General features: G+C 35.2%; 2 protein-coding genes and 1 long non-coding RNA gene across 3 annotated transcripts in view; 2 read left to right on the top strand and 1 right to left on the bottom strand.

The window, feature by feature from the left end:
* LOC133521211 (cerebellar degeneration-related protein 2) overlaps positions 1–20,873 on the bottom strand; it is a 120,315-nt gene that overhangs the window by 84,919 nt on the left and 14,523 nt on the right. The gene's annotated exons all lie outside the window — the stretch shown is intronic.
* On the top strand, positions 351–3,196 carry LOC133520966 (uncharacterized). Its single transcript, XR_009799848.1, has 2 exons — positions 351–598; positions 2,942–3,196. It is a non-coding gene; the product is annotated as an uncharacterized LOC133520966 (long non-coding RNA).
* Positions 6,869–8,366, top strand: LOC133520965 (uncharacterized). Its single transcript, XM_061855686.1, has 2 exons — positions 6,869–7,004; positions 7,735–8,366. Exons 1-2 carry the CDS (start codon positions 6,965–6,967, stop codon positions 8,292–8,294), a joined length of 600 nt encoding a protein of 199 aa, XP_061711670.1. The 5' UTR covers positions 6,869–6,964; the 3' UTR covers positions 8,295–8,366.

Here is a 20,873-nt window from a genome sequence, read left to right as displayed (position 1 = left end):
AGGAATCGTTTTCGGTACTATGCCGCAGGGACCATTTTTAGTTTTATTTAGTCATATTTTAATTTTTATTATTAGTTATAATCATAATTTTATTTAATATATTTCGTTTAATATAATAATAATGTTAGTAACTAAATATGCATTGATTTATTTCACTCGTTAAGTGTTAATGCGTATACTGTAAATATTAAGTTTATTATATGTATTAGGATACAACAATCGGAGACATACGTACATATTTAGTTAAAATAATCTGCAAAAATAATGACAGTATAAAAGTATAATGTATATTATGCCTTTATAGGTACTAAAACAACATTAATAATGTAGGTATTTATTTAGCCATGTCTTGGTCATGCATGCAATATTAAACGACAATTTTCAATTTGTCGTCATCGTCAAATTAATGAAGAAATACTGAATAAAACAATCTGAACATAAAACGAATAAATAATATTATTATTAAGTTATGTTCTGTCACGCATATGATTTTGTTCCTGGGGCTGAGATTGCTTTCAGCATATAAAGTGAACGCAACGCCAGACGAAGCACAATATCATTATGAAAATTCTGAGGGCATTCATGTTGCTATGCATAGGTAAGTTTAACATTTCAACTTAAATTGAAAATTCTATGTGTTCTTCTGTTCTACCACCCAACCATAGTCCAGTGGCAGCATGGTTACATTTTTATTGGCCGTCACTATGCCTGTCACTTTCGCACTTACATACTTATTAGAACGTGACAGGCATGGTGACATGCGATAAAAATGCGACCGTGCTACCGCCGCAGTACTATAAATATGTCCACAAGTTCATCTCGTAATTAAGTATCAATATTACCAGACGATGTCCTGTGAGAAGAAAACACTTCATGTACATTTTTAACCCTCTATAACTGCCTCTTGAAACCTCACGGCATCCATTTAACCCTAAAACTTTTTTTTCTCGAGTTGTATGAAACGGATAAATATGTGCCGTCCAAGGTGAAAAGTTCCCCCGATATTAGCTCTAATTTAATAATAGACTCGTGTCAATAACAGACTTTTGAAGTTGGAATGCAAGCGGTTCCCTAATTTTTTGCACGCAAGATCGCAACTCTGATCTGTCGACCACGTAGAACTCTCTGTGTTCTCCTCGTCTTCAGGACTTTTACATGATTCTAGTCCTTCCTTAACCAATTGCACTCTGAGTAAAATCACCCAAGTATGGTCCAGCACTGCAAAAATAGCCTTAAACTGGCCACACATAGTAGGGTATGCCTACGCAGTTTTGCATGTGTTCAATTGCACAGGTAAAGCTGTATAGGAAACTGCAAAGTCGAATGCTACACACGCTTCGTTTTACCAAAGCAGTTAATAAAACTCCTAGTGTGTATGGCCAGCTTTAAGGTTCAATACAATCAATACGTACCTAATTATATATCAATAATAATATTATTTTCAGTTATGTATGATTTTTTTCTTCCATTTGTGAAACTATATTGCATTAGAGATATTTATTCATATAACAGTTATACCTAAACGAAGATAATCGAGTTAGTTTTGTACCATACTTGTCCATATTTGGGAATATAGTTGGTTGGTTTTACGTTAAAAATGCTTTTAATTTTATTATTTATAGTCAGAGATGTGACTTATTTGAAATACTTGTATTTAAAATGCAAATACAAAATGCTAAATACCTATTTTGTATTTTGTATTTAAATACCTTTTAAAGAAAACTATTTTGTATTTTATTTCAAATAGTTTTTGGGACCTATTTTCTATTTTCAAAATACAAAATACGTTTTATTAGGTAAAGTAAGTAGGAGTTACAGTCTCTTCTGACGTTACAATCCTTGCAACTCTCTCATTCTTTTATGGCGACCGGTCTGGCCTAGTGGGTAGTGACCCTGCCTATGAAGCCGATGGTCCCGGGTTCAAATCCTGGTAAGGGCATTAATTTGTGTGATGAACACAGATATTTGTTCCTGAATAATGGGTGTTATCTATGTTTTTTTTTCTTTTTTTTTAGTTTATTTATTCACTATGATTTTTTTGAAACAGGGTTTAACACAATAAGCCACTATTGAAAACCTCTAGGGTTTATGTAATAGTTGGCGAGATTGCGCGGACCGATCCGCGTTTGCTTAATACTATTATTACATACTTAGTTATGTTTTCCTGTCGAAGCTGTTATTGTATCTATCGTTTTAATATCGACCTTATGTATATGTATTTAAGTAATTATAAATATTTATATATATCATTGTCTAGTACCCACAACACAAGCCTTAATGAGCTTATTACTGTGGGACTTAGTCAATTTGTGTAATAATGTCCTATAATATTTATTTATTATTTTAACATGGAACTGGTGAATCTGTTTAGTAACGCCGCAAATGACCACAAGCGTATCGAGAGATTAAAAATGTGGAATCTTAACCGTTGCAAGGGTTTCAAGGCACGAGAGGTAAACAAACTTTTCTGCCCTGATGAAACACAAACGAGACGTTTTCACCAACCAACGAGAGGTATATACTAGCTGTAAAACATTACAAATCTAAATGAATGCTTTTAATAATTGACCATTAAAAACCATCACTTAAAAGTCCATTCAACCGGTAAACATGAGGAGACACAAAATTTGCACTCTAGAGGACTGATATACACACTATTTTTAAAGAATAAAGAAAGCCTTTCCAACTTGTAAATTCCGAGCAATACCTACCTACTAAATTTTTAATTCAGACTAGGTATTCACTATTTAAGAGTACCTTTTATCGCAAAGTATTTGTATTTTAAAAAAGCATTTTGAAAATACCTATTTTGTATTTAGTATTTGAAATACAAATTTGAAAACTATTTTGTATTTTGCATTTGAAATAGTATATCAAGGAAGTATTTGTATTTTGTATTTAAATACTTTTTATAAACTATTTTTCACATCTCTGTTTATAGTCACACTGTGGCTTTGCACCGACCAATGTATGGCAATCGGGCGAGGACGGCGAGCCAACATAAAAAAGGAAGCTTGTATCGGACCCACAAACGTATGTAATTATATAAAAGACGATGTGGCTGTTAGACTGGCAGTGTTGTCAGAAGATGGCTCTCTCTGTGCATGTGAGGCGAAGGCGCTTATTAACTTTAGACCGCGATAAACGAGTCTAGATCAGCTGCATAAATCTCCTGAATAAAATATCTATGGTGAAAGTTGCATTTTTATTTTAAAATATTACAGAATTCAAATATTATTAGTATCATAGGTACCCATATATTGGCTACTTGCTTAATTGATGCAATGCCTATCTACTACTATTATTCTTAATTTAATAATTGAAAGGTAATTATAACATCATGTAATATTATTGCATTATATAGTTGCGTTTTAATGTTTTAGATGCATTATATAGTTGCGTTTTAAGGATCCGTACCCAAAGGGTAAAAACGGAAACCTATTACTAAGACTCAACTGTCCGTCTGTCTGTATGCCGCCAGGCTGTATCTCATGAACACACACAGTGATATACGGTTGAAATTTTCACAGATTATGTATTTCTGTTGCCGCCATACCAACAAATACTAAAAACAGAATAAAATATTTAAGTGGGAATACAACAAACGTGATTGTTTTATCGTTTTATGAATACCTAATGGTACGGAACCCTTTGTGCGGGAGACCGACTTGCACTTGCCAGTTTTTTTAGTAATTTCTAATTTAAACCAAGTTTTTCTCAAGTCAAACTTGGTGTTTACCTTACCATACATTTGTGTACGAAATGGTATTTATAAGTGTATGTTAGTATTATAACTGTAAGTATATAATACTTTTTATAATTAACATTACACTCCCGATTTATTTGCATTAAATTCACACTAATAATGTAGGTATCTAGTTAGCCAAGATAAATATAGTCATGTCTTGGATACGCATAAGCATGTTCAAAAGATTAAAGGATTCTCAATTTGTCGTCCATTTGATAAATTTGATAAATAAAGATGTGGTCAAGTGAATACAACAACTAATAAATAAGCTATTAATAAATTGTGTTTGGAACGCATTTCTTGTTCCTGAGAGGAATTTTAGCGTTTATAAATCGAAGGCAATACCAGATCAAACATATCATGACAACTCTGCCTGTAATAATAATAACATTATTAGCCATTGGTAAGTTTAAAATTGAACATTATAATGAAACTTGATGTACCAATGTGTTTCATGGAAATTATGTAATATCACCTCTTTTATTTTGTGATATTTATTTGATAACTACTTGACGAAGAAAAGAATATAGGTGTTTGTGAAATCCCGAACCCGCATCACGCATCATTTTTTTGTTTAAATAATATGGAATAAATCAATTTTTAACGAATTCAACATATCTCCCATTTCGTCCTCTATTGTGTTCGTTACTTAAGATAGATAGTTAAGAGTCGTGGGCTCGTGGCTTTCGAGTACTTTATTATTTTGCGGACGGCGATTCTCATCTTAACCTGGTTTTTAAAAGAACGTGTGTATATCTTTCCCATTCCCAATCATCAGTAGTTTTTCTAAATTGAAGTTCTTCCTTATCTTACAACTGGCGACTACAACATCTCTGTAACTAAACTTTTATTTCATTTTAATTTACAGTTATGTGGCTATGCACTGACCAATGTTTACGAGAAACCCCCAAGGCTGACAAATCTGTCGGACGAATAAGATTATGCGACATAATAAAAGATAGCTCTACCAGCGTGATAAAATTATCATCTTATGTGACTCTTTCTGTGTATAATGTCAACCGAAAGCCAACAAACTTAAGTTAAAATATGCTTCACCGGAACCTATTAAAAATGGATGTAATATTTATAGGCGTCTGAATGTTACTGAAGAGTGCTTACAATATTTTGACACCTTTAATAGTTATCATTTGATAAAACTGCCTGTATAAAATATCCATAGTGAAAATAGCATTTTTTAAAATTAATTGTATTCAGAATATGGACCGGTTACATCAACCTCATTTAGCGGACTGATTAACGTCACTCAGAACTCTCAGAAGTAAACTACGAAACTTCCCATATATTATAATAATATTTAGCGAACGCTTTGACGATGACAGATGGTTTGGTACAAGTGGTGCAACCGACCCTTATACTTAACGTATTTACTTACACGATATTTGACAGAGTGTCTACGAGTAACGCATGTATCTGTCGAAATACATGATAGCGAAAACCGGGACATGTTTTTAACAATAAACATTTACTTTTTTTATATGTGATATTGTTCTTTAACAAAAGTGAGGCATTTATTTAGTCCAGTGGTTCCTAACCTTTTTAGTCCTGTCACCCCTTAGACTAACTAGGGATCCTGATTTACCCCTCCTCCCAATAATTAAAAATAGTCTTTGTAATGTAACTTTTGTTATCTTTAGTTAAGCTTATTACCCCCGGATAATACCAGTTTTACCCTCACGGGGGTAATTACCCCCAGGTTAGGAACCGCTGATTTAGTCTGCCGCTTCCATTTTATCTTTTGTCCAACAGACTATATCGGCGAATGAAGCTCTTTAAATACCTCCTAAAATTAGTTTTACATCATTAGGTATATTAGAACTTAAAACAAAAAATATATATGGTTCCCAATTTTTCAAAAGCACTGTGAACTAAAAAACAATATTGGGACATATGCGTTGAAACGGCTTCATTTCCTGAAATATAATCCAATGTCACATGTTGCGTCTGTCGTTTAGTTCTTTATTTGAATTTTTTAAAATAAAAAATGCACCACAGTAGGCACATCTAAGGTTACATGAAGGCAAACAATAGAACTGAGAAACAAATGAAATTAACACCTCTGACGTGTCAAGAAATTCAACGGGCTCCTATTACATTCAGTTTTTACGTTTTTGTTATTTATTTTATTTAGTCATGAAAATGCTGTTGAAGCGGTATATTTATTTATGTGAGCTGAATGATAGGAATCGTATTCATTATCGTATATTACATAAAAATGTGCACATTTATTTATCATTTTGCATAATGACGTTTTATAATACGAGCCCCGATGCATATGTTTTCGTCCAGTTGGACCATTTTTGTGGTCTTGCGTTTACACAAAATAATGTTGTAGTTTAATTTTATAATATTTGTGAGACCGAGTTTTGCTCGGAATACACATGAAACTTTAAAATGCGCTTTTTCCCGGAGATAAGACCAAGCTAGATCGATTTTTTGCCCCCAAAAACCCCTATATAGCAAATATCATATATATATATATTTATTTTATTTTTTTTCGAGCCCATGCATGCAAAAGTGCTATAGGAGTAGGGCGCGATGATATGGACAACTTTTTTGAAAAGTAGGTTCATTTTCTTCAGCAATAAAAGATTAATGCAATATTATTATACGATCAAAAGTAAACTAGATTAAACATAACTATTATGGTTCTCATTGCTGTCATTAGATCTATATGTGTAAAATTTATTAGAATAAACAACATTTTCGTATTGGAACTAGACGAACTAATCTCCATCGGAGCTAGTACATTTTTTTCGTATTTATGAACCTAAGCGAAACATTCGACAGCCCTGTTGTTTGACAGCTGATTAGTAACCAATATTAAAACTTCCATAATTCCATTCTTAAGTAATTATGACATATTTAATTAAAAAATACATCTGCTTAAAGTATTAATACACCTAGGACACTATTATGAAGCTTGATAACTGATGATTTGAAATTAAATCTAAGTTATATTGGTTTCTCCTTACGCTGACAAGTTAACTAGGTTCCTTTTCTATTGTAATACCTAATTCTACTCACTCGGTTTATTATTTGATTGGAATTATAGTTCTAGAACCGAATTCAGGCCCTAATTAATTTACCCGTGTTTGGTCATGCATACGAATTGCCCAGATTAAAAAGTAATTTTAATTTCCTAATAATTTGGTGCTATGAAACTGAAGGCAGTTTGATGAAGAACCTGGACGCACCATGGTAACTGAACGGAGGATTTTGCTGTTCTTAACCACTAGTAAGTTAACATTTCGTTATATATTTTAATTGAAACTTTGTACAACTTTGTACGTCTGAAAACACCGACACGATCGAAGTGCCAAAAGTATGTATACATGTATGTATGTACACGACTGGCCTATATATTAGGGTAGCGTATACATATTTTTGGCACTTGGTCCGTATCGATATTTTCAGATGTGACCATACTGACTAAACTTATAAATATATATGACATATATGATTATATGTATTCTAGAGGACCTATTTTCATGGTTTTTGATTTGTTGGATTTGTCTTCGCCCTGCATAGCAATTAGCAAAATAATCATTAAAAAATTTTAAAGATTGACGAAACAAAAATTATGAAAGAAAATATTTTTCCCGACCAGAGTCGAACCGCGGTGAGATGAGTTAAGTTGTCTACCTAAAATACTTATTCCACGCAAACAAAGTCGCGGGCAAAAGCTAGTTATGAATATAATATAGAGTTAGACTAAGATAACTCTGCAGGGATTTTGGTAACACAGACTGTGAAAGTGTTATTTATAATTACCTCATCATTTTATAGAAGTTTGACCACTGCAGATTTATCTTGGTCTAACTCTAGAAGAAAATGATTTCTCGGTTAATAGGTACTCATATATCTTAAGTTAGCAAAATAAGATATTTAGTTTTCATTATTACATGATTCTACTGATTAACATTAATAAATCAAATAATTTGTATGCAATTGTTTGTTATCTACAGCCGTATTGTGGTTATCTCCCGGGCACGGTATGCCAAACCGGCGATCCCTCGAAGAGTCCGAAGACGAGTGCGAATCCGCTCACGACACACTCTTGTGTGGGTCCAACGATGTCACCTACTTAAACTTATGCGAGTTTCAAAAAGCTCTCGACAAAGATCCGACGATAAAAATTATAGAAAACGGAGCATGTTTCTGTGATCCAAAAGAAGGCCATGAATGGGATCCGATATGTGCGTCAAACGGTCAGTCGTACGCAAACAACTGCGAATTAGAAAAAGCAAGGAAGACTGAAAGATTGCTGATACGGCATCTCGGTTTATGTAATGCAATGCTAAAGAGAAATACGATAACGTACAGAGAACTGCAAAAGGTAAAGTTGTGGAGTTCATTCATGCCCAAAAAACTTTTTGTTTCCCTTAGTAGCCGCGATTTGGCTGACGGACCTCGTGATATTAAAGCGAACGATAAAAAGAAACGTGCCAAAAAAGAAGAAACTTTTGCATTTGGTCATCCTAGTAAGAGAATTAAGAAAAATCACGATACAAAAAAAGAGGGTTAGGATAATGCTACTACACTGCTAAGTATTGCTAACTATTGAAATAAAAGTACACAAATATTCAGTTTCAAAGTATTTCCTTTGTTTTATATTTTTAGTTACCTACTCATAATACCGCTCCTAGCATTACTTCTTCAATTGAGGGGGGATTTAAATCGTCTCGAGATAGAGGTGTAGGATTGGAGCCGATGTAGCTTTATTTGCCGTTCATAAGCGCATTGTAATATGCCTACTTGAATAATAAACTATCTTTATCTTTAACGATTGTCATCTTGATTAGGCCCCCAGGTATTGTCAAGAATATGGATACCTAATCTTATGTATTTTTCATAAGTGTGCGTCACTTGACTGACACCATGATGATGATTAATTTCCTAAATAATATAATATGTCCACGACGCAGCCCACACGCATATTAAAACTTTAATCAAAGCTTGGCATAATGATGGCGATCTTTGACTCGAATGTAGGTCGGCTGTCGTCAATCACATAATTTACATAACACAAAGGACACCCGACTCTGTTTGACTTCAAGACCGTTGGAATTTAAATACAATGCGAGATAAAACTGCTTCTAATGATAGCCATCGACTAAAGACCCGAGATGCGACATTTGTATAACAACAGGTACAAACAGTTGAGTAACAGATTGAAATCTCACTTCGAGTTGCAGAACACTGCTGAACATCTCCTAAATATTTATCAGCAAAGCTGAGGCGTGGTCGTTATGAAATAATTTTCTTCACCTGCGCTTGCAACAGTGGGTTAGCTACACCCGGATCTGGAGAATGCTCGGGGTATTCCAATCGTTAAAATTAGCTGTAATTCTAAATAAATATAATAGGTATTAAAATCAACTTTTCAGACAGGAGGACTTTTCTGTAAGATCTAGAAAGCTTGCTACCGGGGGTAACCGGTTAAACCTCGAGTTACCATAGTTACCAGTACAATTTGAGACTGGGTTAACGGTTTAACCGATTAACCCCGGGTAAGTGGGATGGTGCAAGTGGCCCTTAAAGATATAATAAATAAAATAACTTTTTGCAGTTCTATTGAAATGAGAGTAAAAACTAAAAAGGTCTTATGATGTTTACCGTTCCAACGGCAAAACGACTGTAGGCAAATGAGTATAGTGATTATCGGGGCACACCTACATTAGACTTAGCTGACCTTAAATTGCGATTTCCTGTTATTAGTCAGCAGGCGCGGATACAAGATTTGGCTTAGGGGGGGGCCATTTTGAGAAAATCATATATTTTTGGTAAAAAATAAAATTTACTCAATTTAGTAATGTGAGAGCCAGGGTTTTAGGGGGGGGGGGCATTGCCCCTATGGCCCCCCCCTTGTATCCGCGCCTGTTAGTCAGCTATACAGCTAAGCGTTGCAGTGATAATAAAAAAAATGTTGGATTTTTTTCTTGTCAATGTACGCTTCTTGGCTTGGCCCCACTGATCAGCTGAAATGTATAAAATAGCAATTTTTTGCGTGGCTTCGATAGTCATTTTGTTGAGACATACTTATCTCTCAAAGTATTGCTAAACGGTGAAACACTAACTCCGCAATATTTGTACTCGTGTATATATCGTAGCCAACTGGTTATATTAGCCAGCTAATTAGTCGCTGAAGAACAACCAGCCAAGTCATTGATAGCTATGTTTAACCAGATGGCTGAACGTCGTGTAGTCATTTAGTTAATTTGGACATTAATGTATTTGATATTCGGTTAGGTTAGGTTCGGTTAGTATTTTATTGTAAATGTATGTATTTGGTATTTTATTTCATGTATTCAAGTTTTTTTTAAGTAACATTTAAATTACTTGGCTGAATGACCCAGTCGTTTTCAAAGAGCTGACTCTCAATACACTAAACGTTAACAATAAGCAAGTTGTAAGTTGTTGTATTGTATTTAATGTAATTTCTAACACAATGGAATGGAATGTTAAACGTTAAGTGATATTATTAGGCCTAGGCGATTAATTAACTGGCTAACTTAACCGGATGGCTGTGAAAAATACATATTATAAGTGATAATTAGTTGACAATAGAAGCATTATAACAATAACAGGGTAAGAATAGACCTAAAATTAACGCGTCACCATTACATTATTGACTCCATCGTCACCATCTAACGGTTTGTGTCATTAGTTCCACACGTTTAATTCAACTTTAGGTGCTGTTTTCTAATTTCACACATGTTGTTTCTTTTTCAAGAACAATGCATTCCTGAAAACGAAGCATATTATTGCAACAAAGACTGTAAGAATGTTTTCATTGCTTAGGTAAACGTGTAGACATTCTTATACGGGCTAAGGGTGACTGGAATTTGTTTTAAGTTACACTAATCAAGAAATTTGTTATAATATTTCAAAATTCAACATTTGCCTAAAGTATGGACGCTAAGCACGCGAAATTACCTACACTCTATCGGACTCTATAATTATATTGCAGTCCTGCTCGCATAGTGGCATTGACCGCCGGCACATGGGCGATGGCCGGCACAGAAATTTGCTCGCGTGCGATAGAGATAGAAACCGGCGGATCAATGTACGGAATTCTTCGTGCTTAGCGTCCTTATTTCCAGAATAAACAAAATAATAAAACATAAACAGCTAAACATAACGATAGTATGGCTTGTACAGTTCTTAAGATAAATGGGGACGGCCGCTTCTCCACACAAACGTTGTCCCCATTTTCCTCTCTGGACATTGACATTGTAGAAAATATTTTTACATAATTTGATGTATATTAAGCCATAGCTATGTTTGACTTTATTTCATTATTGTAAAATTTAGGAACGAAAAACTGATTTCATACAAATTTTGAAATGCTTCTAACTCTTATAATAACTTAAAAACAGCATAGCTGTGATTGATATACGACTATTTGTGTCAAAATATTTTCAATAATGTTAATAAGCAGAGAAGAAAATGAGGACTACATTTGTATAAAAAGCCGGTTTCGCGCAGGTCCTCCACATTCTTCTTAAAGTAATACCACTTTTAATCACTAATATCCTTACGTAGAAATAGATGATTAGATGATACTAAACCTAAACGAGTGCAGCGACCTTTCAACCAACGAAGCAGGCCATTTATTTGGAACCAAGCATCGTCGGCACTTGTTTCCGCCTGGCGACACACATTGCTTTATTACTGGCCCACATTGCTGGTCAGGTGCCGAGGCGTCAAACAAAAGGCAAGTTCAAGTTAATGTTCTCTTACTGACCACAACGTTACGAACCATCCATTAAATATCTAGCAAATTATCAACCTAACACCACATGGTATAAAGACTAAAACACGTTGAACAGAAGACGCTGCGCAGACATACAGGTTTTATAAGATTGGTCAATATGAAGATAAGATTATATACTTAGATGGATTTAAACTAATGATGGCTGACTTGCAGTATTTCCCGCGGTCAGTAGGTAAGTATTTCCGTGTTCGATTATTGTAACTCATAGTTCAACGACAAAAGGGATTGGTATTTTAATTACATTGCATTACAAGAAAAATTCACATTGTTTTTAATTCATAATTGGATATATTGATCGGCTAGACACCAGGTATTTAACATTGTCTCTAAATTACAGCATTTAGTTTGTAATTATGGTGTAATTTGATCAGTGTTACATAGTCGTGAGAACAGTGGACAATATCTTAATTAACTCATTATGGAACACGTATTGTTTCAGTGTGAATGTGTCAGTATTTTTAGTCCATATGACTATCTCGATGTACCTGAATCAAAAAATGTGACACAGATTATAGCTGCAGTAAGGACCAAAAACAGTAAAATACCTCCGGTCGCTTTGAAAAAGTTCCACGTTCAAATCTTGGGCATGACTCGGCATAACAACTGTTCATCGCTACTACATAATTCAAGTTAGCCTTAAGCCCGAGTGTTACTTTGAGGCTGTAGAGAAGATGACAATCTTTTATCGACAAACTCTTCTTCCTCGCGTTCAGCCTGGGGTCCGCTTGGCACTAGTCCCTAGAATTGGCGTAGGCTCTAGTGTTTACGAAAGCGACTGCCATCCGACCTTCCAACCCAGAGGGTAAACTAGGCCTTATTGGGATTAGTGCGGTTTCCTCACGATGTTTTCCGTCACCGAAAAGCGACTGGTAAATATCAAATGATATTTCGTACATAATCTATAATCTTAATATAATCTTTTATCGACAAACGCTAATCGAAAAGTCAACGCCAAGTGATCTTTTCCATACATTATTTCTACTGGCGTTTTCTACAAATGATCGTCTCTTGGCAAGGCTTCTAGTAGAGTTTGATTTTTGCACATAGCCCGCGCACGTTCGTTTGAAGATGGATTACTTTATACAAACCTACACTATTGCAGCTAGAAATGGGTGACAATGAAAATTAAAGATTACTGATAGAACAAAACGCTTCGGATGAACAATACTTGTTCTCCGTGCCATTGCATTGTCTGTGATAATGAAGCAAACTGTAAAAGAAATGGATTAGCACGTAAGTATGTCAATACCTTTTCTACTTAGCGGTTCTTTTAGTACTTTCGTTTCACTAGTGTTAAATCGGTAGATGAGTTTATGTTGCCATATACATATTCTCCCAATAATTAAACTTAATTACTTGTTCCGGATAACTTTCATGGAAACGTTTTCGTTGAAATGGTTGTAGATTTTTATTAGGAAAACATCAGTCAACCAAAGCGAGTTAGCTAAATCGGAAAAGCAAAGACTCAAGCCTGCCTTCACAAAGGTGCTTATTTTTTCAGGTAATTACTAAAACCTAATACAACGTAGGTATTCGTTTAAAGGATGACTCACTTAAGACCGAGCCGGGGCGAGACCGGAGCTCCCGGCGGGGGCGCTTCATTTTCTATGTGAAGCACCACATGATCACCAATCAGCCGTTATAGAAAATGACGCGTCGGAAGGCCTCGGCCCGGGCGTGGGCCGGTCTAGCGGGATTCATCCTTAAGTTGACTGTGAAAGAGATCTGTTTATCTTAGTGCATAAGTGCGAAAGGGAACGCAGTAGCGCTTTTTGAATTAAGGTCGCATTTCTCTGATCGAAACATTACCGACGTTAGATAGTTGGAGGTATATTAAGATACCTATTTCATCAACCAGAAATGTCAACGTCGACAGATCACATACGTAACCGTCTCATAACAAGATTATAAAGTTCGAATCGCCCACTTGTTGTTGCATTTAAATCCTCACAAATGAGCTACTAGTGTATGTCATATGTAATGGAAATGAAATATATAGATATAAAGTTTCTAAGAAAACATTATATAAATTGCTAGTGAGAGAAGTAATTGCAGTACACTCAATAAACACTAATGAGAATAATCTTCTAGAATCTGTTTTGCTCAATAAGTATTGAACTCTGAACGAGGAAGCAAAGGAAGCAAGTAGAGGTGATTATGAAACATGTAATACACAAACACATGTTTCACAATTCACTATGTATCTAAGAATTACATAGAGTAAGATCGAAACTTTATATGTACGAGTATATGCACCATATAATCGCTATCTAACCTAATCTTAGTTACTGAATAAAATTATTTTTATTTTTATTTTATTTATTTATTTATCTGCTTGCTGAAAATCAATTAGACACACTTTTTTTATTATAATGATCTATGTAATTTGATATACCTATTAGAATCAGACCAAGCTAAGATGACAGCGATTTTGATAGCCCAGACGGTGCAAGTGTTCAGTAAACGTTGTAACTTCATAGCAGTTTGACGTTTAAAATAACACTTACATTGTCTGCGCTATTAAAATCACTGCCAAATTAGCTTGGTCTGACTCTAAATTATTTTAAACATAGGTTGTTTAGAAGTAACTACATGAACTTAATGACAGGTCCAGAAGAGGTGACCTCGACAAAGTTCTTGAATTTGCGTCAATCACAAACATGGTGAATACTAAGTGTAGGGTATTTATGAGTAGGTATAAGTAGTCAACAAGTGACCAAATACGTATATTGAAATACACCTTTGTTACCATAGGAATAAGGATGTGTTGCCAAAAGGCCTGTCTGGATCTCACAATCTATTAGATGCTTTCTTGGATCCGTCCTCCCTAAGACTGGCGACTGGTTTGCGACTCGGGCTTACGGTGTATACGCCACATATATGCTCTTGTGGCACTGACGTGGACCGACTGGGACACCATGGATTATCTTGTCAAAAAGTGCAGGTCGTTTTACAAAACATGCGTCTCTTAATGACATAATCCGTCGGTCTCTTGCCACCCTCAATGTCCCTGTTCTTGTTGAGCCGACTGGCATTAGCAGGGAGGTATGATGATGGGGTGTCCTTAGTTCCTTGGAGCTTGGGACGGATGTTAGTGTGGGATGATACCTGCGTAGTCACACTGGCACCGTCCCACCTCCAACGGACTAATGTAAAAGCGGGCGTAGCGGCAGAAATTGCCGAAATATTGAAACGTAATAAATATAAGGGCCTCGGTAGAGAGTACCATTTTGTCCATGGGATCCCAGTACGTACAAGTTTTTTTGCCAAAATCGCGAAACGTCTGGTTGACATAACTGGCGACCGAAGAGCTGGCGGCTTCCTCGCACAACGTATCAGTATTGCCATACAACGCGTATTTTAGATTTAAGCTAGGTATAGTAATTCTCTGTATATATCCATTATGTATAGATACATTATTGTAAAACAAAGTTTTGATACTGACTGTTCGTGTATATGAAAGTTAGTCTCACTTTTAGGATGAATTGAATTTATCGAGCAGAGTGGATGGGAAATGAAATGATACCAATCAAAGATATGGATGAAGAATAGGAAGATGCCCACCAGAATCGAAAATTGTGACACTATGATGAAAAAAATCGCGTTTTTTTGTAATATAGACAAGTAGTAACAGTACGTTATGTATTAAGGGCTACAAACAAGAATTTACGAACTGTACCGCCCGCCAGGCGCACACAATGTTTTTCATCACACTTGTGAGGAAAAAAGGTGATAAATAAAACTTCTGTCTAATTTCGCACGTACTACATTACATCCCTAGGTCAATTTAGGATTTACGGTCCGTAAATAAATACCTACGTGTGAGCTGTTGTTAGGTACTTTCCAACTCTACCTCAATGATCATTCCTGTTATCATTAGATTCATTAGTACAAGTACAGTCAACAGCAAAGTAACAGTAATAACGTAGCACAAGTATCAGTAAAGTCGGTGAGAGATAAGCACGACTAAATATTACTACTCGTTTTACTTTGAAACTTTTTCTGTTAACTGAGGACCTACCAACATCGAAAATCATAATATCATTATCTGCATTCCCATCACTCTTGCATATCCTGGAAAGATCCACCATACTAAATTTTCCTATTTTCTATTTGATCCTTTTTGTAAAGTTAATAGGGACGAATTTCGTTTGTTTGTGAAGGCAATTAAACAGAAGCAATAGACGAACGAAGGAACGAAGTGATTTGTGGTGGGCTCTCTATACTTTAATCAAACCCATAAATTTGAGGCAATAACAGTTAACATCGCAATATTCCATATTGGAATGTGGTTCCTGATTAGCCGTTGACGCTGGGCGCGACCGCTCGCTCTGACATCCTGTCTCACGGGGCACCTACTGTATATTCTAGATAAGTAAATTAAACGTTAATGTTACTTACGGCCCGATTCGAATGAAATACGATAACGATAAGTTCTGGTTTAAATAAATTCTCATTTAGATATCGTTTGTATGTCGTATAACTGACAGAAGCAACTCGATTCTGGTAACCAATGTAGATAGATCTTATTGGGATCACAGCGGAATCGAAATAAACGTAAATTTTGACATGTCGTTTAGTTATCGATCTTTTAAAGGTCTTTCCAAGATCTTAAACGTGTCTAAATCATTCTTCGAATCGGACCGTTAGGTATGTATTTGGATTGAAATAAGACATTTAAGGTGATACAGGAAGAAATCGTAGCGATGTAAAAGCTCGAGTTGCTTTTCGTCTCGAAGGCGAACTTGTAATAAACGTGTTTCCAATTACAAATCATTATGGATTATTATTTTACTAAGCTAAGTTTATTGTAATGTGTTCTCGATATTTTGGGATTCTTGCAACCGCCATGATTGCCATCTGACGTGCTTTGGCGTATTTAGATTGTATACCGAAATTGATTGCAGTTTAAATATTGTCAAAAGCATTAAATTCGTTTATTTTCAATTCATGCAAAGTCAAATTCTCTCTCTCTCTCTTTCAAATGCGCATTAACTTAAGAGGGAAGTATACCACGTGATCGTCCAAGCAAAAACAGGAAACGATTTTCTACTTCTAAATATTTTCCATTCTCCATGATTTTTTAGTATGTTATTGACACAATGAAAAGCTAGGTACACCTACAAACCTAGAATATATTATGCTGAAGATTTGTTTAGATTTAGTTAGTGGAAACCGTTCTCTTCCGAAATGGAATTTCATAGAAATATTACCGTTATTTCGTTAGATTCGAAAAGCTATTCCTCCCTCTTAACTTTATACTTTAAAAATTGCAGTTTAAGTACTTTTTTTTATACCACGACGGAGGCAAACAAGCATGCGGCCCGCCTGATGGTAAGCAGTCACCCCAGCCTACGGACGCCTGCAACTCCAGAGGTGTTACATGCGCGTTGCCGACCCTTAATTGAGGGAAGTATCACCAAAAAACTCTTGCATTGAATAATAACTCATATTCGATAAATATGTAAAGTGGTCTCAAATGTTTTGGGATTTCCTATTTATTTGGTTTCTTGTGGTATCTTATTGTATTTTTTATGCACATTGTATGAGGTCCTGAAACTCCTGAATAGAAGGTATAGTGTTAGGCTAGATGTAGGTACGGCATTCTAATATTATACATAGATGGTATCCATCCAAGACAGTCTAGTACCTAGGTTAATTCATCAGACAGGGATTTACTTATGCACATTACCTAACTAAAAACTAATATGTAATAGTACATTACGATACAAGTGCGAAAAGTAGGAATTACCTTTTCGCACGTGTATTGTATAACGTTTTACAGTACATATGTGGCCCTTTAAATTTTCGACATACGCACATATAGTGCTAGTTACCGCACTAGGGTGGTAAAGTAGTGTAAAAGAGATACTGTCTAGCTGGGGTGGGGAATGTAAACGCTCCAGGTAGATTCTGATGATAATATATTTTTTCTTCAAACAACACAATACAACTCTCGTGTAACTCAGAAGCTTGCTACTTTCTGAATGAAATCGCCTGCAGATCTTTATTCCTTCAGCAGGGCGATAACTCCGAATTCAAATAATCGTTGCCAGTTATCTATCAAGACTAATCAAGAGACTGTGAAGGTTTCCAACCTTCACAGTAGCACCATATGTACTGTAAATTATTTCAACATAAGTAACATATGTCACAATTTACACGCACAAGATAAGTATTAACGACTTAAATCTCATTAAGATTTAAATTGTATGCACTCGAATTTACTAAATCCAGTCACGTTATATAAAACTGCGGAACTTCCATAAAAATTGGTGCCCAAAAATTAAAACAATCGCATAAAAATATTAGAATTCGAGCGTAATAGGCTCGTAGTAGTGGCCATTCAGTGGCCATTGACATCAGGGTTTCACATACACGTCAACTTATCCGAGATATAAGCTCTTACTACATTTGCTGAAGGTCAATTATTGCTTGATACGTGCTACAGACACGGGAGGCTGGGCGCAGAAACAAAACGTAGTAAGTATACGAGCCATATGTTTTTAGTTCCTTTTGGTATCGTAGCTTCGGTTGAAAACACACGTGAATGTCTCACGATGTGTCGGGTTACGCAAAGCTTCATGGGAGATGCTTTGGTCTGTATTACCAAAGTCAAGCAAAAGTTTGCCTCAGAACAACCAAAATAAGAAGGATCTTAAGATCCGTTACCACCATGCGTAATCAAAGTTGACATTTATACTGGTTCGATTGCAGCCAGTGTAAGTTCTTAGAACAACAGGCTTGGAACCTGCCTAAGACAATAGTACTGCCACAATGGACACCAGTTTTTGTGGTTGCCATTACAGTTTTAGGGTTGTAGTTAGAGCCGGATTGGCATGTCATTTGAAATGGTAAGGGCTTGATAGAAGTTTGAGATAAGGCTATTCTTTCGTCAATTGTTTTTATGGTGTAACCTTTTAGTAGTTAGACTAGGAGATTACTAAACTAGTTTCGTACGATCCAAAATTTCGGTGACATGAGTTGACATGGTCTAGGAACTACTATTCAAATAACTACCTACAAAACCCTGCCTGTCTCGTGGAAATCGGTATGATAACTATGGATGACTGTCTGAAAATTACAGCCGATGATAAAAACTTCAGTAAACATGGAAATTGTGACAATGACAATAATTTTCCAGTTTAGGTACCTACACAATGGTTTATTTTAGTTTGTAAGCCAATTTAAAGAACAAATCATTTAATTTAATGGTATTTTTCTTTCAGGCGGTAATATAATGATAAAAAAAAAATAGCGTATGGCGTAATACAACATTTGTAATGATCAACTATCCTCGAGTCATTGCATTAAAGTGTAAAAATATCATACAAAAAATCAATAGAAGAAATGAACTCTGGCAACAATTGAAAAATAACCCTGAAAGCGACGAGTTACTATCAAAATATAAAAAGGAAAGAAATGAGACTACAATATTAACCAAAAAGTGCAAGAATAAATATTACTATGACTCTTTCATAAAATGTAAGAACGATCCAAAACAAATGTGGCGACTGATATCAACTCTGTCTAATAACAAAAGAAAAGATGACAGCATTCCTTCAAAACTTACTACAACCACCGGAACTATCGACAACATAAAGGAAATTTGTGAGCACTTTAATACCTACTTTGCTACAATAGGTCCGCAGTTAGCTGACGAAATAAAATCACAAGATCTATATAAGGCAAGTGCTAGTACATATAATACTAACATTGCTAACGGTAATACTGACAAAATGGCAGAGTTAATATCCTGCGATGAAGAAGAAGTATCGAAAATTGTTAAAGATTTGGACTCGAACTGTAGTGCTGGTATAGACAAAATCACAACAAAATCTATTCAATGTATAATACATAATATGGTTCCAAAGCTGACGAAATGCATTAATTACTGTTTAAAGAATGGCATTTTCCCAGACTCACTAAAGGTTGCTAAGGTTTCACCAATATTCAAATCGGGAAACAAAACGGAACCTGGGAATTATAGACCGGTCTCCGTATTACCCGTATTGTCAAAAATACTTGAGAAGATCATCTACCGTCGTTTGAATAGTTATCTAACACAAATTAATTTCTTTTTCGACAAACAATATGGGTTTCGTCCGGAATCTAGTACATTATCCTCCACGATCGATCTAGTTAATAATATCAAAACGAATATAGACAACAGGAAAATAGCCTTGGGAATCTTCATTGACCTTAAAAAGGCTTTTGATACTGTCAGCCACGAGCTCCTATTGGAAAAACTTAAAATCATAGGAATTACAGGCGTAGCATATGCAATGTTTGAATCATACTTAAAAAATCGCTCTCAAATTGTAAAGATAGGTAACGAACAAAGTTCTCCTCAAAAAATTACTTGCGGCGTCCCTCAAGGTTCTATCCTCGGGCCACTTCTGTTTTTAATATATGTCAATAGCATTAGTGAAATACCATTACGAGGAGAGCTTAGTCTGTATGCAGATGACACATGTGTGTTTTATTTTGGACATTCGATAGATGAAATAAAAACAATGGCACAAGATGATCTCAATAAACTATACAACTGGTACCAAAGTAACTTACTTACTATTAACATAGAAAAAACCAGCTACGTGATATTTAAAGCTAAAAACAAAAAAGTCAACGATGAAACACCATTGACGATAAATAAAATCAAAATAAAAAAATCATCAGAAGAGAAGTATTTAGGACTCATAATTGACAGCGAGCTAACGTGGAAACCTCATATTAATAAATTGAAAAATAAATTATCATCACTACGAGGCTGTCTCTTTAATACTGTGCACTGTTTTCCGCGCCCGGTACTATACACTATATACAACTCTCTAGTGAAGTCTCGCCTAAATTATCTTGTAGAGATATGGGCAAGTGCGAATAAGACTACGCTTAAAAGTCTACAGATAGCCCAAAATAAAATAGTAAAAACACTTTTTCGATATGACTTTCTTACACCAAGTGCTAAAATTTATTCGGAAACCAAAATAATGAATCTCAACCAGCTTTATTTTAATAATATATGCATACTTATAAGAAAAATAATAGATAAAAAAATTAAATCGCAAATAACTTTTAAAACAAAAACTGAATTAGGATTACGACCTTTACGTAACTCCAATAGTCTATGCCTCCAACCCACGCGCACTAAATTTGGACAAAAAAACATTGGATATGAAGGGGCACAGTTCTATAATAAAATACCCACACATATTAAGGAATGCAAAAACTTAAATAAATTTAAGAAAAAATTAAAAGACTTTGTAATTAAAAACATTTGAATCCGGCCCTGGGAGTTTCAAGATGGACGGCTCAAGGAACAGTCAA

The sequence above is a fragment of the Cydia pomonella genome, chromosome 9 (genome assembly GCF_033807575.1).
Source record: "Cydia pomonella isolate Wapato2018A chromosome 9, ilCydPomo1, whole genome shotgun sequence".
NCBI lineage: Eukaryota > Metazoa > Arthropoda > Insecta > Lepidoptera > Tortricidae > Cydia > Cydia pomonella.
This window is presented reverse-complemented; position numbering and strand designations above follow the sequence as displayed.